The sequence below is a fragment of the Ostrinia nubilalis genome, chromosome 27 (assembly GCF_963855985.1).
Source record: "Ostrinia nubilalis chromosome 27, ilOstNubi1.1, whole genome shotgun sequence".
NCBI lineage: Eukaryota > Metazoa > Arthropoda > Insecta > Lepidoptera > Crambidae > Ostrinia > Ostrinia nubilalis.
Genome location: NC_087114.1, coordinates 6,917,211 through 6,941,637, shown reverse-complemented (window position 1 = coordinate 6,941,637; position 24,427 = coordinate 6,917,211). Strand labels below are relative to the sequence as shown.

General features: G+C 39.0%; 2 protein-coding genes across 2 annotated transcripts in view; one reads left to right on the top strand and one right to left on the bottom strand.

Annotated features, from left to right (window-relative positions):
* The window catches only part of LOC135084804 (uncharacterized), a 44,030-nt gene extending 25,450 nt beyond the window's left edge, over positions 1-18,580 (top strand). The window contains exons 7-19 of the mRNA XM_063979543.1: positions 257-319; positions 860-945; positions 1,211-1,305; positions 1,690-1,834; positions 5,585-5,690; positions 6,526-6,607; positions 8,261-8,354; positions 8,869-9,040; positions 13,985-14,133; positions 14,648-15,189; positions 15,749-15,830; positions 16,231-16,327; positions 16,815-18,580. Coding sequence (XP_063835613.1) covers positions 257-319; positions 860-945; positions 1,211-1,305; positions 1,690-1,834; positions 5,585-5,690; positions 6,526-6,607; positions 8,261-8,354; positions 8,869-9,040; positions 13,985-14,133; positions 14,648-15,189; positions 15,749-15,830; positions 16,231-16,327; positions 16,815-18,026 — 2,925 coding nt within the window. The 3' untranslated portion in view covers positions 18,027-18,580. The remainder of the gene's footprint in view (positions 1-256; positions 320-859; positions 946-1,210; positions 1,306-1,689; positions 1,835-5,584; positions 5,691-6,525; positions 6,608-8,260; positions 8,355-8,868; positions 9,041-13,984; positions 14,134-14,647; positions 15,190-15,748; positions 15,831-16,230; positions 16,328-16,814) is intronic.
* Positions 18,581-23,061: 4,481 nt separating this feature from the next.
* The window catches only part of LOC135085043 (uncharacterized), a 95,244-nt gene continuing 93,878 nt past the window's right edge, over positions 23,062-24,427 (bottom strand). Inside the window, exon 10 of the mRNA XM_063979823.1 lies at positions 23,062-23,327. Coding sequence (XP_063835893.1) covers positions 23,131-23,327 — 197 coding nt within the window. The 3' untranslated portion in view covers positions 23,062-23,130. The remainder of the gene's footprint in view (positions 23,328-24,427) is intronic.

The following is a 24,427-nucleotide window of genomic DNA, read 5'->3' as shown; positions in this document are numbered from 1 at the left end:
TGGCGGTCTAGCTGTAGATCCTGGCTACACAGGAGTTGCAGTGGTGGGAAAGAGAGGTGGGAACAGTCCCGTTAAGCAAGCATCGTTTGTGAATACGGGCGTAAGAATCTTCGCAAAGTGTTTTCGTCTTCTGCTTGAAATTGATCTACAATCTTTGGACGGAAAACTTATTTAATAACCTGCTGTTGTCTGAAAAGAGTAGACGATGATGACGATGATGATGATGATGATAATAAAGCATTCTTACTTGTTCCAGTTGGTGTTGACCGGCGTGTGTATTATGAGTTTGGCGCGCCGCAGCAACCGCTACAGCTATATGGTAAGAAAAGTATGTAGCTGATGATTTTTTTTTGTTTGCATGAGCCCAAGGTGCATGAGGCAATCGTACGTATTTATTATTACTACAGTTGGTTTAAAACTAAGAAAAGTTTTGGAAAATTTAAGAGATTCTAGAAAAAAAGCACCTTCTTGCCTGTTGAATTTTCGGGGACTGTATTTGATGAAATTTGGCATAGAGATAGTTTGAGTCCCGGGAAAGGACATAGGATTGTTTTTATACCGGTTTTTGAAACAGGGACGCGCGCGATAAAGTTTTTCTGTGACAGACAAAATTCCACGCGGGCGAAGCCGCGGGCGGAAAGATAGTTAATAATATAATGTAAATCATGTTTATGTGTGTTGTCGCTGTCGGACTAGCTGGATCAAAATCCAAGGAACGCGGGTTCGAACCCTGCCACCACTGGACAATTGTTGTGAAACTCGTAACACAAGTGATATTTAGCTAAGGACGAGGGGTTTGCGGGACTATTAGTAATCACAGAGGCAGAGAACAATTAGGTAAATGATGTTATATTTCCAGATCAAAGTGGTAGGCGTGTGCTGCATCGTGTGCGCTCTGACATGCGTTCTCGTCACCATCACCACCACCGTGATACATATGAACAAGTAAGTCTCCTTGATTAATTATAAATGCAAAAACCATCAGCAACATCTAAAAAATAATTTGGTTATGAATTTTACCTGCGAGATCTAATCAGAAATGTAATTCGTAAACGAACTAATGAATGTCGCTGACATAACCCGACGGATTAGAAAGAAGTGGCAATGGGCAGGGCACATACCTAGTACGCAGAACTGGAAATCATTGGGGGAGGCCCTGTTGTGGCTGAAATTGTTGATACCCTTTATGAATTAACACTGTTTGTCGCAGGCTACAAACGCTGAAGTTCTGCGAATACACCAAGCTGACTCGGACCTGCACCTGCTTCTCGATGCCTGACGGACAGCACGACGGCGATGATGAAGGTACGCTGGCTTTATGACTTAGCCTGAGTATGCTCAAGTAATAAATTGTATATGTATCTTTGTTGAAACAGAAAAATATTTGTCTCGAAGCGCTCGTAGGACAAAAAATAAATCAGACGGTATTACCTATTGCCTTTTTTGTTGGTATGAACTTGGCTTGACATGTTACCGAGTCAGATCCGGTTCCTGTATTGAGATTTTTAGCATGAGCGTGCTCATTTTCTTTAGGCTCCATTTTACTCGCGTACCTACCAACTAATATTTTTTTATACGCTCGGCCAATGTACGCTACCTACTTCAGCGTAGTCGAAAATCAAGCCTACCTATATCATTTTATTAACTAAGATTTCTTTTGGCTAGTTTAAACGTGTCTTACTTCGCCAGGCATCCGCTGCGTCTTCGAAGGCATGTCGAGTTGCGACGTGGTTCATGGAGCGCTATACTGGTGCCTTCGCGGCGTCTTCGCGCTGTCTGTCAGCGCCGTGCTCGTCTGCATCTTCAGCTGCATGCTGGCCTACCAGCTGTTGAGGTGAGTGTGGCCTGTGAGGCCCACGCGTGTGGCCTGTGAGGCCCACGCGTGTGGCCTGTGAGACCCCAATATGTGGCCTGTCAGGCCCAGTATGTAGCCTGTCAGGCCTCTGCTACTAGAGCGTGTTGGAGCTATGCTAGAGGTCGTGGGTTCGATTTACGCACAATACAAAGACATGTGCATAAATATATCTTTTATGTTAACCTGATCTATTTATAAGTTAAGCCCAGTTATAAACCTAGTGATTGAGTTTCTTGCGCTGTTCTAAAGCAGTAGGGTTTCAATGGGATAAGTCAAAATATAAAAAAGTCATTATTCTCATATAATAATACAAACAAACATTTGGAAGATCTCGAATTACATACATAAATAACTAAAACTAATTATACGTTCATAGAATTAAGTTTTTTGTTCAACGAAGTCAACGCTATCTGCTGGATATGGACTCGATTCTCCAACAATTTCACGCTGTGTTTCAAATCTGTCACTTCTGATTTCACACATACATAGTCCATAACATCTGGTACTTCGTAAGCTAGACGTACTTTCTTAACTTCTTCGAGTCTCTGAGCTAGAGAATCTGCTTGGACCTGAATTACATCTCTTTCTTTATCTAGCTCAATCGTCATTCTTTCTCTGTCTTTAATTGTGTTTATGATATTCGTCAAATAAGTATTCTGTTCCATCATCAACTTTTTGTGTATCGTTAGATTCAGATTCGCGTCGCCCGTCATCTTTTTCAGTTCACCCAATTGCTGAAGCTTCTTGTCAATTATTTCCATGCATTCGTCGTTTTCGATCTTCAGCTTGTCGAAATCTACAGCTCGTAAACTCTCGCTCAGTTCAGCTTTGACCTTAATCTGACCCTTTAGCTTGCTGAACTGAGTGTTTAAAGTGCTAGTTCTCAAACGTAGCTTCCCGATTTGGCTGTCAGCAATTTTGACCCATTCAGTCATAAATCTGATCCATATTTCGGCGGGAATCCTCTGAGCTATTTTGTCCCAACCTTCTACTATTACTTCCTTATTAAAAAAACCACTAGCCTTTTCTATGTCAACAACTCTGACTCCAATTTCTTCCAATTGCGCTTTGAGTAGAGCGTGTTGTTTGGCAGCTTTTTTCCTCGCCTTTTCCATGTTTTCGACTAGAATCTCCATTTCTGCTGAAACTAGTTCAGATCTTTCCAAAACGTTGATACGAGGACCTGTTCCGAAGATGACAGTTCCACCAATTTTAGCTGAGGACTCTACTCTCCTTGTTGAAACTTTAGAAGGGCTGGTTAACATTCTGGATGGACTTGTAAAAGAGTCTAGACCTCCAAATCTCGAAGTCTGGGACTTTACGAAGCTTCCGACTGCTAATGATGAACTGCTTTGTAATTTGTTTGCGTAATCCAAAGCTTGTTGAACTCCATGCATTAACGCTGGTTCCAACCTCAATATAGTTCTTTCGAAGATCTCATTTTCTAGAGAAACAATCTTGATTTGCTGCTTCAAATCCTTGACTAATTTGATCAGTTCTGCATCCGTCAGCTCGTCCAAATCGTTTAGCTGACTCACTGAATTCTGACTGATTATGCTGCCTTTATTAACGTGGGTTTGTGATTGCGACATGGCTTTAAAATCTTTAAAAATTAGTAAATACTCGAAAATAAGACGTTTTGGTGTGACACTGCGGGTGAATTAGGTGTTTGAAAGCCCATTTTACCTCTACCCATGGATGTAAGACACATGCTCTTAACTGAAGGTGTTAAGACTGATATTGCCGTGCCAATGGGTTTACATGTGGTGGCTTGAGGTGTTACTATGACACTACGTTGTCATGGTAACAGATGACGTCTGTAAGTGTGAAAAGTCTATAAACGGTGAAGGATGGTCGTAAAAGTTCGTTCTTTAGAAGTTAATGGTACTGTTTGGTAAAAGTTCGGGCTGATTAATGGTGGGGTTGGATTTGGGGGAATTGAAGGTTGTTTGTTTGTGGGGGATTGTAAAACGAGTGATATAAATTGATGAGACACGAATTCACTGAACTTTTACAGGGTTGGTTTGGAAATAAGTTGTCGACGTTTCTAATGGGTTTATTTTGATTGAGTTGAATTCATTGTTAATTTAAGTGATTGCGAAAAGATTTATAGTCCAGTCATTATAGTAAGTTCACCTCGGAATTCAAGATACCCAGCTGTAAGTCTGTAAATACGTGTATATTGACACCCTAAAAGTTGTCTCAAAACCTACATATGGTAGGGTGTAAGCAACTATTAAATTTCAAGGTCAACGGTCACAAAAATCAGTTTTTTGCGCTTTTTTTAGAAATATCTCATTTCCTATGGGTTTTTTGCTATTTGTATTTATTATCAATATTGTAGAATACTAAATTCTCTACAAATTTTGTTTAAAAACTTTTTTTATACGGTGAACCGTTTTCGAGATAGAGGGCGGAGAGCGCGCGGTCACTGCATCACTTCAGGTCTACTTAAGCGGTTTAGATTTTTCATACAAAAGGATTTTCCCGCTAATTCCTGTGGGAATTTCGGGAATTCCTTGTTGTAACTAAGCTTTGAGTTTACTAAGGTACCTACATGCCAAATTTCAAGCGTCTAACTTCCGTTAAGCGTTTAGATTTTTCATACAAAAGGATTTTCCCGCTAATTCCTGTTCCCGTGGGAATTCCTAAGTATACTATAACCTGCCCAGGTGTATGAAGAATAATTGTACCAAGTTTCGTTAAAATCCGTCGAGTAGTTTTTGTTTCTATAAGGAACATACAGACGGACAGAATTCTATACATGAAATATATTTTCAAATAACTATCAGGGGGTGATTAGTGATCGATACTGATGCCAAAAATGCAATCAGTAAAATTTTTGTGTCTGTCTGTCCGTCTGTATGTTCCTTATAGAAACAAAAACTACTCGACGGATTTTAACGAAACTTGGTACAATTATTCTTCATACACTTGGGCAGGTTATAGTTTACTTAGGAATTCCCACGGGAACAGGAATTAGCGGGAAAATCCTTTTGTATGAAAAATCTAAACGCTTAACGGAAGTTAGACGCTTGAAATTTGGCATGTAGGTACCTTAGTAAACTTAAAGCTTATTTACAACAAGTAATTACCGAAATTCCCACGGGAATTAGCGGGAAAATCCTTTTGTATGAAAAACCTAAACCACTTAAGTTGACCTGAAGTGATGCAGTGACCGCGCGCTCTCCGCCCTCTATCTCGAAAACGGTTCACCGTACAAAAAATGTTTTTAAACAAAATTTGTAGAGAATTTAGTATTCTACAATATTGATAATAAATACAAATAGCAAAAAACCCATAGGAAATGAGATATTTCCAAAAAAAGCGCAAAAAACCGATTTTTGTGACCTTTGACCTTAAAATTTAATAGTTGCTTACACCCTACCATATGTAGGTTTTGAGACAACTTTTAGGGTGTCAATATACAAGTATTTACAGACTTACAGCTGGGTATCTCGAATTCCGAGATTCTTACCTAATTTAAGCTTAAATGACTGGACTATTACTCCAATATTTTAGCGGACGATAGAAATTAGGATTCATTGGCTTACTGTGACCAATCTTACGTCCCTAATTCATCAGTCAGGACTTAATAATTTAATTATTGCCACCTCTAATACATCGGCAGTAGATCCCGGCCGCTACAAACAGGATTATCCCATTTATACTAGAAATAATTTCAATTAGGAAAACAATCAAATTCTAACTAAACTTTATTCTGTACAGCCACGAACGTAAGAAGATGTACTGGGAGCAGTTAGAGCTTCGCTGCAGATCGCTGTACCGTCCACCAGCCGGACAGGCCGCACCAGCTCAGGGAAGACAGGTCCAGGTGAGACTCTTGAAGATAATGACCTATTAGGTACTTCTAAGGTAGACTGACGATCTGGTAAAGGTCGCGAGAGGAGCTTGGATGCGGGCAGCGCTCCGTTCATTGTGGAAAACCTTGGGGGAGGCCTTTGTCTAGAAGTGGACGTCATTTGGCTCAAAGTACTGAAACGGGTGCTCTTCAAAAGGTTACAAAACTACAGTGACAGTTGACTAGACACTTAACTAGATACAAACAAAGAGATTGGTGAAATATAGCATCAAACCCTTTCATTCATTAAAAAAAAAAACAAATCATTTGATGATAATAGTCCCTACTAAGAGGGAAAAGAAATGTTGGAAGACAAAAAGGTGTTTAAGAAAACAACACACATAGGAAGCAACTAGCTACTTAACTAGATGTAAAGAGAAAATATGGACTTTAACATCAAATGAATGGACGGGACCAAATAGGGAGGGAAGCCCAAAGAAAGGTGAAATGATGACATTAAGAAGTCAGCAGAAATTATACCCAGTCAGGAAGTCACACACAATTAGAGTAGGCGCACACTGATGATTTTTCGTCGGCCGATAGTTTAGTCGGGCAGTTGATCAGTATGGACATGTATGGGAGTGCGCACACTACGCCGATTCGATTTGGCCTATTCTTCATACAATTTAAAATCGGGCACAACTATCGGCCAACTAAAAATCAACGGTGAGCGCCTACTCTTAGAAATAGATGTTAAATGTTGTACGTTATAAAATATTGTAACTGAATGTGGAACCAATAAATGTGTTTTTATTTTTAAGTGTAAACTGGCCTATTCATAGTAACCCTGTATGCTGTATGTTCGCAGAGCAACTGCAGCTGCTGTGCACAGTGTCACCCGTCGCAGCCGGCCTGGGACATCAGTCTGCAGCACCGCTTCTGGCAGCCAGGTACCGTGTTATTTGTAGTCAGTAACCTCAGCACATTACAGCTTAGGCCTCAAGACCTGGTCCTATAGAAGGCCTTTAAGCTTGGTTCTTTAGGCTTGGTCCCCTAAAAGTCATGGAACTATTCTCACCTCTCGTTCCCACCGCTGCAACTCCTGTGTAGCCAGGATCTACAGCTTGACTGCCAATAAAAACCTAAAAGTGAAGGTCAAGTTTGTCCCGGGGAAAGTTAAGCTGCTAGTAGTCCAGGCCTAATCCTCCATTTGTCTTTGTTAAATCGGAGAGATTCGTGCTCCTGCAGTGGAGACTATATGATCTGATGATGATGACGAATACCTTAAATTAGATTCGTTGTGCCTTAAAGCCTGGGCCCTTAAAAGTTTATAATCGCAGTACATTGAATATAAGCCTTAAGGCACGGTCATGATGAAGGTTTTAGAGCTTACTTTATTTTTTTAGACTTGCTATACAAGTCCAAATTCTTGAGACAAGGAAATAAAGTTAAAAAAATGGTGGCAACTATATTCCCACTATAGTTCATTTAACTTATGATGGTGATTTAGACAGATAAAACGTTTCGTTTTATGATTCTAACTTTCTACGAATAAAAATATTGAGTTGTAAAAATCAATTACTTTTGTGTGTTTTCATCCTTCCAAAATATCAATCACTAATCTTTCTCAATTAACCTAAACAAGAATTTCTAATTATTAATTAGTTTATTATTTAGAAAAAATTGTGAAAAAATATTAAATGAATTACTTCTGCGTTAGTCGGAACTTTTGCTCATAGGGATGGGACATAAACAATCGCAATAAATCAGTAATCAGCACGGTGGTCATCTTAAAATCGAATCACGATTATTATCTCAGGCAGGTCAAAGCTAATTCAGTACGTGTGCGTTTGCCTTTGATGACGGTTTTGTTTTATGCGATTTCTCCACGTATTGTTTGTTATTGTTATTTTGATGTTTTATTGAATAAAATGCATATATTTAATTCTTTGTGATTTATTTTGTACCACTAAGAATATTCACGTTTATTCCATTTCCAGATAGTTCAAATTCATAGATATAATAAATAATTTAAGTATATGTATTAGTAAACATTATCTCAGTTATTGTATGCGAAAACATATAATTGGTGTAAAGCTTTATATTCAGATAGTTAATAAGTCAATTAACACTGTTTGTTTTCCGAATAAAGTAAAATAAAATAAAATAAAATAAATAATTTTGATCAAGATTAAAAATCAAACAAATAAAGGCGATTAGATTTCTATATAAAATATTCTCGATTCTAAAAAATATCGATTAGGTTTATAAGGAGCGCCTCACTAAATAGAACTGTCATAATCACCATCTTACGCTGAATGGACTATAGAGAAAGAGCTTAGACCTGGTCCCCTAATAGTCAGTAATCACAGAACATTGAATTTTAGGTCTTAACCATTTAACAGTCATAACATAATCAAAATTGACAATGTTTTTGGACCTTAAGATAACCGAATAAGGTTTAAAATATGATGGGAACTATATTCCCACTGCCTTTTAAAGGCTTAAGGTTGGTCAGACCATCGCATTCATCAGGAGGAAGGCCTCAAAGCTTAGGCCTTAAGGCCTGGTCCCCTAAAGTCAGTAATCCCAGCACATTGCAGGTCGCGCAGGGAACCTCTACTCGCCCAACCCTGGTGCGGGACGGAAGGCGTCTGCCTGGAGCTGGTTTCCTTGGCCGAGGAGTAACAGCCAGAAGTGAGTACTAAATAAACCTACTTATTACTAAAACATGTTTACATTATAACGTTCATGAATAGCATACCATAAATAAAATTAATTCTGATTGAACCATAAACCAAAAATCAACCTGATTGAATCATAAACTAAAAACATCTGGTTGAAACATAAACCAAAATTCATTCTGATTGAACTACGGATTATATTTTGAATTTAATCATAAATCTGATTGAACGATAAAACAAAAAATCATTCAGATTGAACCATAAACCAAATATTATGATTCCTCAATAGGAATGAATTTTGTTTAAGGTTCAATAACTATAATATACATTAAAAAAAACTTTTTACTCTATAGGCATTTACAGGGCATGTATGTAATTATGTATACCATCCTAGACTGCATCTCACTTTACGTCAGGTGCGATTGCGGTCGAATACCTGCTTTGTTCTGCTTAAAAGAAAATCATTCCGACTGAACCATAATCAAAAATAAAGATTGTACCCCAAACTAAAATTACCATTCTTTCAGCTCCCGCTGCCGTATGGGCGGCGTTCCCCAATCTGGCGACAGTGCATACGGCTTCTGCGATACCGACCCTGCCCCGTCGTCGAACCCGCAACCTTACGACGACCGCTCCTATCCCCCCAACATGAGAGCCCAAGCGGGATTCAACCAGAATCAGCAGTTTGCGACTAGTCAGGTAAGGGAAAACTATTTAGGAATTAGCTGAAGTGGCAATAGGCAGGCACATAGTACGCAGAACTGACGGCCGATGGGGCAGCAAGGTTCTGGAGGGGAGGTCACTTGCCAGAAAACGCAGCGTAGGACGTCTACCCACAAGGTGGACCGACGATATCATAATGGTGCTCAACTGGTCATTATTGAAAAAATCATTGGGGGCTTTCTACATATCGACGGCAGAAAGCGATTTTGTCGTATCTCAAAAAGTCCGATTTTACACCAGAGCAAAAAAACTATTTCAAAAATTCATAAATCTTAAATTAAGAAAGTTAGAAAGCTGAAATTTTGCATGTTTTGTCTACTAATTAAACTTTATTTAATAAAGGTGATTGGAATAATCTAGAGTTACTACTTCATTGACTTTTGACTAGTTACAGCAATTGATTTTTTAATGTCGAGCTGCAGAAATGTTGTATCAGGAAGGTAAAATGTATGGCTTATTTAAGTTGACTTCAATTCCCAGGCAGCGGATCTGCTGTATCTCAAAGAAACGATAAACTGTACAGGGCTATTTAGCTGTATGGACCTTATAATGAAATAACTTTCTACATTTGAAATGTTTTATCTACAATAAGAGTCAGAGATGTGAAAACAATAAAATACTGTATCTTTTTCTTAACTGTTTTATTTAAATTTTAAGAATGTAATGGCACAAAAAATCAGTCTGTTTTTTAATTATAATAATCAGTCCGACAAAAATATTCTTCTTTATTAGTTTATCTCTCTTCTTCATTAATTTTAAGAAGCATACACTTTCTCTTTAAAAGTTTAACAATCAGCCTGCCATAGTTTTTCTTCTTCATTAGTTTCAACAATCAATCTGCTAAATTCAGTATTAGTTTTTAAACTAAATAAAAATAATCATCATGTTACTTTTCCTTCTTTGTTCATTAGTTACATAAATCAGTCTGCTATACTTTCTCTTTATTGCTTGCAACAATCACTTACTTATACTTTGTCCTGAGGATTGCCATTTATTATTTTTAAACACGTAAACAACAAGTGCCGTGTGGGGGGGACGGCCATAAAGAATACTCTTCCCCACCGCCAACAGGAGGCGTGTCGTAATAGGCGACAAAATCCCTGCAGCACCGGACGGGCAGCAGCGTCTGCGTGCGAAACCTCACAAAAAATCTTCGATCGCTAACCCGCCTGCCAAGCGTGGCGATTAAGGCAAAATCCCCTCATGAAGAGACACAAAAAAACACGGCCCCTAGTCCCCGGCGGCCCTACTATCCCGGGCCACGGTAGCGGTCACGGTAACGTTGGGGCGAGAGGTGCTAAGAATCACCGGGTACCGACAGGCTACCAACCCCGACGACCTCTGGCCCTGGCAACATTTAACACTCGCACGCTGCGGCCTGACGTGAGGCTCGCCGAATTCGAGGAAGAACTAAACAGGTTGCGGTGGGATATCGTAGGATTATGCGAAGTCCGAAGAGAGGGGGAGGACACCATAATTCTGAAATCCGGAAACCTGCTCTATTTCCGGGAGGGCGACCAACAGTCCCAGGGTGGTGTCGGGTTTATCGTCCACAAGTCCCTTGTCAACAACGTGGTCCAGATCGAGAGTATTTCGGCGAGGGTAGCATACCTTATACTCAGAATCACCAAACGGTATTCGCTGAAGGTCATACAGGTATACGCACCGACCACGGAACACCCCGACGACGAAGTGGAGACTATATGTATATGAGGATATTTCCAGAGCCATACATACATAGCTCCCGGTCCCATTTTACCGTTGTGAAGCTCAAGAGGCGTCGAATGATGAAGTCTACGCTCCGCCCAGCGCCCATCCAACTCCAAAACCCCGAAAGCTTTCAGCTCGAGTTGCAAAATCGTTTCGAATGCCTGGGATTCTTGGGAGACTGCGAAATTGTGGACGAATACAATGACAGGTTCGTGGAAATTATCCAAACGACTGGGTCTAAGTTCTTTAAAACCCGTCGTTCAAAAGAAACCAAAAAGATCTCTGACCTCACCAATAAACTTATAGAAGAGAGACGAAACTTGGTTCTGCAGTCCTCTAAAGATGCTGCTCAGTATCGGCGTCTTAACAGACAGATCTCCAAGTCTTTGACTCGCGACCTACGCCAATTTAATACAGATCGTATTAAAGAGGCGATTGAGCGTAACAAAGGCTCTAAAGTGTTCGCAAGGGATCTGTCTGTTGGCCAAAGTCAACTGACCAAGCTGAAGACCGAGGATGGCAGAGACATCTCGTCGGGGCCTGAGTTATTGGAAGAAGTTGAGAAGTTCTACGGACAATTATACACGAGTGTACTTCCCAAATCTAGCTGAAGACCCAAAAGCTAGATTCACCCGACACTACACCGAAGATATCCCGGACGTCAGTCTGTACGAGATTAGAATGGCTCTCAAACTGCTGAAAAACAACAAGGCACCGGGTGATGATGTAATCACGGCTGAGCTTCTGAAAGCAGGTGGAACGCCGGTACTAAAGGCTCTTCAGAGGCTGTTCGATTCCGTCATACTTGAGGGAAAAACGCCTACGGCATGGCACAGAAGTGTGGTGAAACTTTTCTTCAAAAAAGGCGACAAAACCTTGTTGAAAAATTTATAGACCTATCTCACTTCTGAGCCATGTCTACAAGCTGTTTTCGAGAGTCATCACGAATCGTCTCGCACGCAGGCTCGACGACTTCCAGCCTCCCGAACAAGCCGGTTTCCGAAAAGGCTTTAGTACCATATACCACATACATACGCTACGGCAGGTTATAATCAGCCACTTAGGCGTTTGTGGACTATGAAAAAGCCTTCGACTGACCTGGGCAGTGCTACAGTCTCTCCAACGGTGCCAAATTGACTATAGATACATCGAAGTGCTGAAGGGCTTGTACGAAAACGCTACAATGTCGGTCCGCCTCCAGGATCAGAACTCGAAACTTATCCAGTTGCAGCGAGGAGTGAGACAGGGAGATGTCATATCTCCGAAACTGTTCACCACCGCCCTGGAAGATGTTTTCAAGCTTCTGGACTGGAGCGGATTCGGCATAAATATCAACGGCGAGTATATCACCCACCTTCGTTTCGCGGACGATATTGTAGTCATAGCTGAGACCGTGGAGGACCTAAACACAATGCTCGATGGCCTCAGTAGAGCCTCTCAACAAGTGGGTCTTAAAATGAACATGGACAAGACAAAATGCGTGGCCTGGATGCGAGCGGCGCAGGACCGGTCTTTGTGGAAATCCTTGGGGGAGGCCTTTGTCCAGCAGTGGACGTCTTTCGGCTGAAACGAAACAACAAATAAAAATGTAAAATAATATTTATTTTAAGAATTTACAATTCTGCGTTCTCACTATCGGCGCTAACGCACAACTGCCGCGCGATCAGAATGGCGTATGACGCAGCGGGTGGAGGGGGTTTGTTTTGCTAGAGTGACGTATTACTTGCTGTACACAAAACAAGACTCCATTCTAATGATGTTAGTAAGATTTTCGCTATTAGATGATACGTTTGAAATGCAGTAACTATTTTATAAGTACTCACGTCAGTTCGGCTCATTTGCTGTATGTTCGACATCGTAAGATTTTAGGGCGGCTGAAATGCTGTACCTCCTTAAAAATCAATGTTCGACTCAGAAAAAGAGTGCTGTAACTGTTTAACATACTAGTAGTGTGGTCGTATCTATTTTATTTTCGAAAGTTGCGTTTTTTTGACCAGTTACAGCAATTGGTCAAGTAAATTGTAAAAAAACTGGAAAAAATTCTATGACGTATCTATATTTTTTTTCATCGTATAAAGACGATACATACACCATTCGACGCGGCTTTTTTTTCTTAATACAATACAATTAAAAGTCATTTTAGCCAATTTTTGAGATACGACATTTCCGCTTTCTGCCGTCGATATGTTCAGCAGTGGACGTCCAATGGCTTAAATGATTTTAATTATTTAATGCAATTATTATTATTATTGAAATTTTATGGGCCCTGGCCTGAAATAAATGAATTTTATTTTTATTTTTTATTTTTTTAAATGATGATGATGACACTGACCCTGCCCCGTCGTTGAACCCGCAACCTTACGACGACCGCTCCTATCCCCCCAACTTGAGAGCCCAAGGTGGGTTCAACCAAAATCAGCAGTTTGCGACAAGTCAGGTAAGGGCACATAGCATACACATTTAACCGCCTCTGTGGTCTAGTGGTAAAACCACCTGCTTCAGACGCAGAGGTCCCGGGTTCGATTCCCAGTGGGAGCAGATTTTTCTGTTCGGTTTGGTTGGTGGTAGGGCTTGTTCTAAATCCGCCTGGCTAGCTACCACCATCTTACTTAAGTCTGTCGCCATAACAACAATGTTAACAGCATTGTTGTGTTCCGGCAGTTAGAGGTAAGATAGCCAGTTCCTCCGTGGTTGAGGATTCCGGGTGAAGCTCGCTTCCACCTTCGGCCTGATCGTCACTTACCATCAGGTGAGATACAGACCAAGAGCTTCCTCCTTGTGGATAAAAAAAAAAATAGCTTGCAGAGCTGATGGCCGATGAGGAAAAAATAATAAATAAAATAGTTTATTCAGTACATAGGCCCTTTCCAGGGCACTTAACACGTCCCAAATATAGCTTGCCCTACCACCACTTCGGGACAACATATGGGCTGGTGCTGAGAAGAAGTCGCGGAAGTTCTCGAGTGGCGACCACGGGCCGGAAGACGTAGTATGGGCAAGCCCCCACTAGATGGACCGACGACCTCGTTAAGGGCGTGGGAAGTGCCTGGACGCAAGCGGCACAGCACCGGTCGTTATGGAAATCCTCGGGGGAGGCCTTTGTCCAGCAGTGAACGTCGTTTGGCTGAAACGAACGCCCACACTTCTGCCATAATATTGACCACTTCCTATTATAATAATATTAATTGTATTTGTCTTATTTGTCAGCAGTTTGCGACAAGTCAGCAGTTCGCACAGAGCCAGCAATTCCAAGGATCAATGCAAGAGGGCTTTGGAGAAGCCAGCGGCAGTTTTGATGCACAAACTGGGTTGTGGGGACCTCCTCCGCCGTATAGTCCTCAGGGAAGGAGTGGTAGCAGGTCAGTCTTCTTAAATTAATTTTTAGGTTACGTAGGTACAATCTTACGCCCGTACTCACAAACGATGCTTGCTTAAGTAAAACAGCAAATCAAGCATGCAAGTGAATAGAGCTCTGTGATTGGTTCGTGTGTCACCCTGTGCGTCCACGCGCACTGTGAGACCTCATAGTAATGTTTGTGAATACGGGCGTTTGTCTCAAGAATGTTACTTACGTACTTGTTAGGATCATAATGTTGTTTGGATATTTATCAAGATTCTTGAAATCGAAACATTACCTTACATAATTCGAAACTGTGATCTTAAATTCTTGACTAATAATTTAATTTGACTAGTTAACAGCTTAGAAATCACATTAAAAAGAAACTTGTCAGTTGGTCAGTTACAACTCGTCCGGCAAACGAAAGGTTGTGGTTCCAAATCAAGTCCCATTTGAGGCAAATTTTCATTTCTTTTTTAGAGAAAATTTATGTGTGATAATTTAAAACCCTAATAAATTAATTTATGTGATTTCAGACATCACCTTCATCATCAAGACCCTGCAGCAGCCACTTTACTCCATCACCACCACATAGACGTCCACCGCAACTCGATGCCCATACACGACCATACAAATATGCCCATGCAACCCCATACATGCGCCCGCAACTCATATCTCATGCACGGCAACATGCCACAGAGCATGTCCGAACTAACCCGGCTAAATCCCGAACTAAACCGGTTAAATCCCGACTTGAATCGCTTAAATCCGGATTTGAATAGATTAAATCCGGACTTGAATAGGTTAAATCCGGACTTGAATAGACTAAATCCGGACTTGAATAGATTAAATCCGGATTTGGCTCAAATGTACCAGCCGGATGTGAATGAGTTGGCTAGGATGCAGGCAGAGATGCATATATCGCCGGAAGCCAGGTTCAATACCCTGAGGGGTCACTTGGTTCCGTATAGGTCGTGTCAGAGATCCTTGGGCATGAGTGCGGGGAATCTTCATAGAGATTGCAGAATGGAGGAAAATGTGGCTATAGAATGCTTGCACCAGAAGAGCGCTAGTAAAGGTATTTCAAAAACACATAGATAGCCAATAAAACCTTACATTTTTATACAGGGTGTCCCAAAAAGTAGTGTCAAGCCAAAGCCCACAGATAGAGCATCACTAGGGCTATCCAAATCACCCCCATGTATGTTCCGCGATTTTTGATAGTTTTCGAGTTATGATTGTTTTAAATTTCTGTTCTAAGGCACTTTTTTGGTCACTGTGGCGCGAATAGTCAAGTTACATGCCGGATTTTTTATTATTATTATATGAATACTAGGCCTAGCTGATTCATGATTTTTGTCTGTTATTTATATAGTATGAAATTATTTTTTTTTGTTTTCTTTTTATGACTAAAGCCTGGTCCGTGAGCACGTAGAATTTTGTCCAATGACCCCAAGCTACGCATCCTTATCGCTCGCGCGTAATTATATTGCTGTCGCGACTGTGCGACGGGCGCCCGCAGTGAGTGTGCGAGCATCTAATAAGTGTAAAATTCTTTATTCAACATTACAAATTATACATTCATCCCACACCATATTTTCCATAAATACTGATTAAGTAATTTATATTTTGTTCAGTTTCAGACCAGAGTTCGGACTCATGCCAAAAGCAAGGGAAGGAGAACCTTGGCTTCCAAAATGACAAACATTCGCCTATAAGGTATGTAAATAAGTTAACTACTTACACTGTCGTTTCAGCTGAATGACGTCTACTACTGGACAAAGGCCTCCCCCAAGGTTTTCTACAATGAACGGTCCTGCGCTGCCCGCATCCAGGTTCTTCCCGCGACCTTTACCAGATCGTCGGTCCACCTAGTAGGAGGCCTGCCCACGCTTCGTCTTCCAGCCCGTGGTCGCCACTCGAGAACTTTCCTGCCCCAACGGCCATCGTCTCTACGAGCTATGTGCCCCACCCACTGCCACTTGATTTTAGCAATTCTGCGAGCTATGTCGGTTACTTTGGTTCTCCTGCGGATCTCCTCATTTCTGATTCGTTATTGGTATTACCATAATACTATTCTGTGTTTGCTGGAAATTATCATGTTCTATTCCATTTCTAGGTCTTCGATGCAAGACTGTCATAGAGGAGTGAACCAGAATGCCGAGTCTGAGGTATACTTTGCTGATGTATCCAGTTGCTGTAACGTTTCTGTGAAGGTATTATTATTATTTTTTTCATTCTATCTATCTATCTAGATCAGCCTTTGGATTCGTCTTCGAACATAGGCCACTTCTTCAACCTTCCACCGATATTTCATTGTCATCTTCAGGTAATTTAGTCTCCATTGCAGGAGAATGACCCTCTCTGTTCTCTAATTTAAAAAGGCAAATGGAGGATTAGATCTACATTCCCTGGCTAAGGATGGGCAGAATGTCAGATCGTGTTTTTTATCCACCACGAGAAAGCTCTTGGCCTGCATCTCACCTGATGACAAACGATGATTAGGCTGAAGGTGGAAGCGAACTACACCCAAAATCCTCAGCCACTGTCTGTTTAACTTTCCCCCGGGACAAAGTCCTTCACTGGTTGGGTTTTTATTGGCGGTCAAGCTGTAGATCCTGGCTACACAGGAGTTGCAGCGGTGGGGATGAGAGGTGGGAATAGAATCTTGCCTGTTGTTTAAATTGCAACTTTCTTTCACAGGCCGAATGCTGCATGAATCCCAACGTGTCTGCGCTAGTGGGCACCATAGAAAACCACCCTGAATCCACGTCAGAATCCGACACTGGTTCCTTCACTCTAACAAGACAACAACGCCCTCAACCCCAAGTGGGGTCTAAAAGACGACCCAGACAGAACGAGAAACTGAAAAATGAAAAACTACGCCAAGACCTGAATCCTATGCGACTGACCGAACAACAAATTGAACAGCTGAACAATTCCATGAGAATGTCCGAGAGAATGAACGATCCCAGAATCGAGAGAGTGAATGACACCAGACTCAGCGATAGAATGAACGATTCGAGGATCAGTGACCGGATGAACGAGTCGAGGATAAGTGAGCGGAATGACCCCAGAATGAGTGGAGTAAATGAGTCCAGATTGAGTGATAGAATGAACGAGTCGCGAATTAGTGAACGAGTGAATGATTCGAGGATTAGTGACCGTTTGAATGACTCACGAATCAGCGACAGGATGAACGAAACTCGCTTGAGCGAGCGTATGGATTCCAGAGATCGTCTCAATGATTCTAGATTAGAACGAATGAACGAGTCTCGAGACCGACTCAATGAACGGAGTGAGAGAGTCAATGAGTGTAGAATCAGCGATAGATTCAATGAAACTCGAATGAGTGAACGCGGCAGCGATTCCAGAGACCGTATCAACGAGAGAATGGAGCGATTGAGTGATGCTAGATCGAATGACTCCAGATTGAATGACTCCAGGCTGAGTGATTCCAGAATGAACGATTCCAGGATCGAGCGGATTGAGGACAGAAGGATGTCTGACTTGAATTCTAGCATAAGACTCGAGGGTAGTCCTAAAATGCGGGCTCACATGAGTCCCCTGCGGATTCAAAGGTCGAGCCCTAAGAATCTGCCCAAAGAACACCCTAGGCAGTCCAGTTCGGACTCGGGCAAGCCAGACTTTTACGTGCCACCGCCGATCAACCTATCGCCCTTATCTCCAAACACTGAAGAGTCATTATTGTCTGACGAGGAAGAGAGAAGGCCTGACCAAGTGTATTCTAACGACCCAGAAACTTCCAAATGCCTCGGCCCTGACTCCCAGTATGAACCAATCAGGGAGGAGAAGGAAGAAATACTGAAGACGAACCACCATCATTGCTACAGCGACACCAATACAATGGATTCAGGCTGGCAGAGTGGATCTGAAAAACAAGTCACAGATTGAGTAAGTGACTTTTAAGTCGAAATTTCTTTGACTTGAGTTCAATTTTTGATCGCCTTTCGACCTTAAGACAAGGCAATAAGCAGTACAGTTGCTTGACATTGGACATTATGTCCATTGTATTTTAAACTTTATTGTCTTAAGGTCTTGAGGCAGATTTTGAATAAAACACTGCCGTAACGTTACTACAGTAATTTTTGTAGAATTTGAAGTATAATATAAGGCGAAGACACTACCTAAATTGAGTATTAAACTATTTAAATCGGTCATGTGTTCCCGTAGAGTTTATCTAAGAAAGTAAGTGATCAGAGACAAGGAATTCGATAAATAAATTAATGTCAAGTAATCTCAATTATTTTAAATTTTGCTCTCTAGAAATTTTTCATGTTTTATTTTACTCAAGTTTACAATTTTTATTGATTAATTGTCAATTTGCCACTATTCGTCACAAAGTAAGTGGCATATTAAAAGTAAACTCGTCATAAACGGGAACCGTAACTATAGTCTGGTCTGTGAGCACGTAGAATTTTGTCCAATGACCCCAAGCTGCCCATCCTTATCGCTCGCGCGTAATTATGTTAGTGTCGCGCTCGCACACTGACTGCGGTCGCCCGTCGCACAGTCGCGACAGCAATATAATTACGCGCGAGCGATAAGGCTACCCATGCTTGGGGTCTTTGGACAAAATTCTACATGCTCACAGACCGGGCTTTATCAATATGAAGTGTGACAAGTTTACTCATGCTTTTCCTTGTAACGAGTCTGTGGCAAATGGACAAAACCTTTTTTTATGAAATTTATTCTTCGATTGTGATTACAAATACTCAAAATTGCCAGAATAGTGATTTTAAATTTAAATTCTTGACATGTTTGGCGGATTGTGAATTTAAAAACGAGTAGAATTTAAATAAAGTAGCCATTAGTATTAGTGCTCTCTGTAAATAACTGTCCATTTTCCATGTAAGGAGATATCTAATGTTAATGAATGGTTTGGTACAGACTTTGTTTTTCAAATTTTAATTTATACGGGGTGTAACAAAACACAATCTAAATAAATTTATTCTTGTTTTCAAATAGGTACTGCAATTTTTGGTATGTAACCAGCAATAAAACTTCAATATTATTATAATTAATTCTAAAGCTGAGTTTCACCACCTTCATTTAACAGTAACAATAACTGTTGCTTTTTGTATGGACTTTGACAGATTTTTGACGTTTGTCAAAGTTTTAGTAAGATGGTGCAACTCACTCTTAATATTTTTATTGACCGATGGGCTGAGAGGATTTGATCGATTCGTTGCAGTAACGTTTTAAAATTTTATATTTTCTTTTATAACCTACCATTTATTTTGTTCAATTTGAGCTCACTAGTGGGCGCCCGAGACTGGTATTACAAATTTTTGTCAGCCTACCCGCAAAGTCTGTACCGAACCTTGCAATTTTGTTCATCTGTCCTGACCGTAGAACGATTAAGATCGTGTGTACTGTAGTTTCGTGCCAAGTAGAACTAGACATTTTTATAATAAAATGACCAAACTAGGACTTTGTATCTACGCAAATCGAGTGTGCAATTGTTAAAACGTTGAATATGTCTAGCACTTGTCAGTGTCAGTCACACAGTCAGTGCCTTATGGGAGCGGCGAGGGAGGGGTGACATTGACATGACAGGGCATATAGTTCCAAAATACTGAACTGTCCTATCCATGACATTGACAGTGGGGCGCCACCGTCAATACCGGATCGCTGGTTCCGATTTTTGCCATGCTGGAAACCATATATTTGAACGATGGTAGCGCCCCCCCGTCATTGAGTTTGGTGGGACAGTTCAGCGTGGGTCATCTATACGAATCTGAAGTCTCGCTGACGTTTGACTGTCACAAAATCACCCTCCCGTGATGCTGTCATACCTCAGGCACTGATTGAGGTAAGCGTTGGACCTATATGCATAAATAGCGTATTTTGTATAAGTTGTTCTGTTTCATATTGAAAGAACCGCTCAGATTATGGTTTCAATAGTAAAAAATATTTATTTAAAATAACCAGAAATATAGAAATAATAAAATATAGAATATAATATAAATAATAATAATAGTCACTATGTAAAATATGTATTTTAAAAGCAAATAAATCATTTTAATTTTTTTTCATTTAGACAAACTTAAGCTGTAAAAAATGTGGTGGGAATTATATTACCACTGCCTTATTAAGGGTTAACTTCGAGTACGGTCAACAATTGCACACTTTTTGATATTAGCTCATTTTATTAAAGTCTAGAATGTAAAACGATTCTAAAATATTCATGAAATTTTTAATAGCGCTGGTTTCTCGGGTATGAAATCAATAAAAAACTTTTATTTAACTAAAATACAATAATTATTTTAAATAATTATTACAGGACGTCTTTAAACATTATAGTGTTTTTTGCCACACTTGCCATTTTTGAAAATAATTCTTTAATTAAAACAATATTTGTAAATAAATGGAATAATTTGAATTCAAAATAAAAATAATTTTATTTATCGTGCTTATATTTTTCTGTTTACCACTTTTCAGCTATTTCAGCTCTCTTATATTTGAAATTATTAATATTAAAAGAAATATAATAATAATTATTAAATACGCATACTATTTTTATGACACGACCAGTATTAATCGGTCAAATAAAAAAAATAACTCTCTGGGATTTGTTTGCAAATAGCAATTATTTAGCTAATTGAATAATTTTTTGCATTTATTTTTAATAATGAATACTTTTATTGATGTTACACTGAAGGTTATTTTAAAAAATACCTACATGACTCGTAATACGTATAAAATTATGCATTTGCCTTTTTTTAAATGAGTTTTTTTGTATAATAAACAATTGTATTTTTATTAAACTGTAATGCGCCGAGGAATTGTTTAAATTTGTCTATTTTTATGTAAATTAGTTTTTAAGACTATCTACTTTAATAATTAGAATATTTACATAAAAAAAAACTAATAGTTTTTATTGTTTTAAAAGGTCACAAGTTAAAGTATAGTTTTGATAATATTCGATGAAAAAAAAACTGTCAAAAAAGCAAAAAAATATTTCATCATTTCGTATAGGCTACAGTTTTTTCCTAAACTTTATTTGTAGCTTACAATTTTTATATTTTTTAACGAAAACTATACTGTACCTTGTGACAACTCCAGGTTATTTGTCAGTTGTTCTGTACCTACTGTTAGTTAGATTTCAGTTACTAAATAATGGTTCTATAAAAGACTGAAAACATAAAAACCATGTTTCATTAATTTGTTGACCCATTTCCCAAAAAGAAAAAAAAAACACATTGAAAAAAAGGGTTTATTTTGTTACTGTTCCATTATTCAATTGACATAAAAATACAATTTTATTATTAGGAGCACCAGTCAATATGATTCATTTACAAGTACATATACAAAAGTATACAGGCAGCGATCAAAAATGAATTTTCATGAAAACATTAAAGAAATAAAAATTACAAAAAATATGAACGTTAAAAATGTAGGTAAAAAATTATACCTACGATAAAGTTATGTAGACATAGAGTTATTAGTTCAAAATCAGTTTAAAGGGCAATGCATTGAAATTGTTCTTACTGAGTAACTATTTTTAAGACTAGTGAACTTAAAATGTTTAGTATTAGTTTACTGACCAGTACTACATTTGTTTCTTGAAATTTCACAACAATTTTACTAAAATATTTTTTTTTCATTACATAATAAGTTACATTTAAGTCTTACTATAACATGATGACGTTTTATTATCCTGGGTAGGATACGTCAATTAATTTAGGCTAAAAATATTTTAAAAGAACAAAAAAGTGGTATAGATTGTAACTTTTACATGGAACAAAACTGAGGAAAAATAAAAATATTAAAATTATTAAAATGAAAAAATGAGATCTGTTCTATTTAAAAGAAAAAAAGAAAAATCTATTATGCCCTGGTCAGATTTGATTTAATTAATGAAGTAAAATTAAAAATAAGAATAAAAATATTATTTAGGCACTTACATAATACGTTACTTCGATTAAATCACTTTTACTTAAACTTAACTGATATTTATTTTATGTGAAACCATAAAATAAATAATGTCGTTGCAAAAATGTCCAACAATTTGTTAGTTGGTGGTTAAAAAATATCCAAATGAAAAAAAAACTTAAAATAAATTGACGCTAAAGAAAACCAAAACCAAAATTGTATGCTATATTTTTGCATAACTTTCTTTTAGAATATTTTTTTTATAATATTGAGTACTTTGTTTATTAAAATATAAGTTAAAAAACTTCTAAAAATCTTATTGATTTTGACTAAAATCAATTTTCGTTGTAGATTTTTGAACAACATTAACTTAAAATAAATTTTATAATTGGTTTAGTAAGGTATAGTTCGTCTTATCAACTAAATAGTTTTAGAGAAATCACGTAAAACCAAATTATAATTAATTACGTCGTTTTTAAGGCCAATTTAATATCAAATTGTTATTGTTCCCGCATCCCCTATTGTTTAATTCCAAGGAGTTTTTGGCGACATGTAACAGATTTTTTGAAGAGGATCGCGACCACATTTTATAGTGTTCCTCCACAGACTGCGGTCAAAAGCTGTGTGTACCGCACGACTCCCCGCTAATCCACGCTAAATTTTGTCAGTGTGTGCGTGCGCGCCGCATACGTATTGGCGCGCTCACATACCTACAAACCGCGCTCGGTGCGTTTCTATGAAGATGACCTACTCATTTGTATTTACTCTGCTATTACTGGTCGCGATCCTCATCAGTGAGGGACCGACGAAGACGAACAGATTTAATGCCATAAAATCTTCTGTTCATGTCGCCAAAATTTTCGTCAGAATAGAACATAATAATATCTCGAATCATTGGTCAAACAAATCTTCATCATCTAAGAAAGAAGGATGTACCTAGTCACAATTTTTTTTCATTAATAAAATTTCAAATGGCTCAGAAACCATACCAAATCGTACTTAATTGGTTTCGTTACAAAAATAGCACAAACCAAAAACACATCCAGTTCAATACAAGAATTCCTTGAAGAAATGCAGACCAATGTTCAAGTCCCAACGCTATCCTATTCTACCTAAAATTCTAAAAAGCTAGCAGCGCACTAATCAGTAGTAATAAACAGCTGTAGGTGAGCGCCACGCTGTTACTCGTTAGTTCTTGGGAGTGCAGCACTAGTTTATTGTCCTGGGTTCGCTCGGCCACTGTTGCTGGGGTACCATCTTTGTCGTCCAACATTTGGTTGGCTGCTTTGAGGTTCTTGATGAGGGCTAGGACGTCCTCTGTAACAAAGGTAATTTTATATGTAGGTTAATAGTGTTTGCCCTCGACTTCGCCCGCTTTTTTGCTTCGTCACAGAAAGTTATTCTATTCAAAATCAAGATAAAAATCTATTCTAAATTTTACCCCGGGTTTTAAAGTAGGTATACCAAATTACATCAAAATCGGTTCAGTGATTTAAATGCGTGAAAAACAGAAAAACAGACAACATCATTTTCAATTTTTTTAATAATTACAGATTGCTTCTATTTTTTATTTACTCAAATTACACGTTATTGGATAAAATTGACGTTAGAATATGGCAACTCATTCACTCGGTGAAATCATTCATCATCCTCACTCAGTTCACTCACTGTCTCACTCATTTCAGTTCAATCACTCATTCACAAGTTTACTTTATTACGATTCAAGTAACATTCAGTCAGTCGCTATCCAACCTCCACAGTGAACGGACGTGTCGAGGTTTAATTTGTGAAGTGTTTTGTGAATTGTGTTATACAAGGCGAAGCTGTAGCTGTACTCATCGAGCAAGTCCAGGTTAGTGTTCACTTATTTAATTGTAATAAATGCAGGTATATAGTAGGTATGTAGTTAATTTACATAAAAAATGTCAGTAATGATTGGAAGGCAATTGTAGGATTTGCACTCTCCATTCTGTCTAAAGCCCGGTGGCCACGCACGCCGGGTCATTGGACGAAATTCTACGTGCTCGGCGACCGGACTATAATATGTAGACGGGTGGGGGACTTGAGGGGTATATTTCTCTCTTAGTCAACTCTGCCTTTCCACACGCCTAATTATTTACTAAAATGTATTTGAAAAAAAAAAGAAAAATGTTTATTCGGTTCTAAAATAAAAAGATACAGTTTAAACCTACGTTCAGTGTGCTTACCATGAGTTTACGTTAGGTTTGCTCGCTAGCGACTGCGTAAAAAAATGACATTTTAATGTATGACATATTGTGCAGCGCCCCTAGCGGCTACTTTCAAGAAATTAAATCTTCATAGATATTTTTGACATACTCGCTAGCGAGCACACCTAACGTAAACTCATGGTAAGCACACAGAATTTTGATCTTTCGATAATTTGTAAATTCGATATT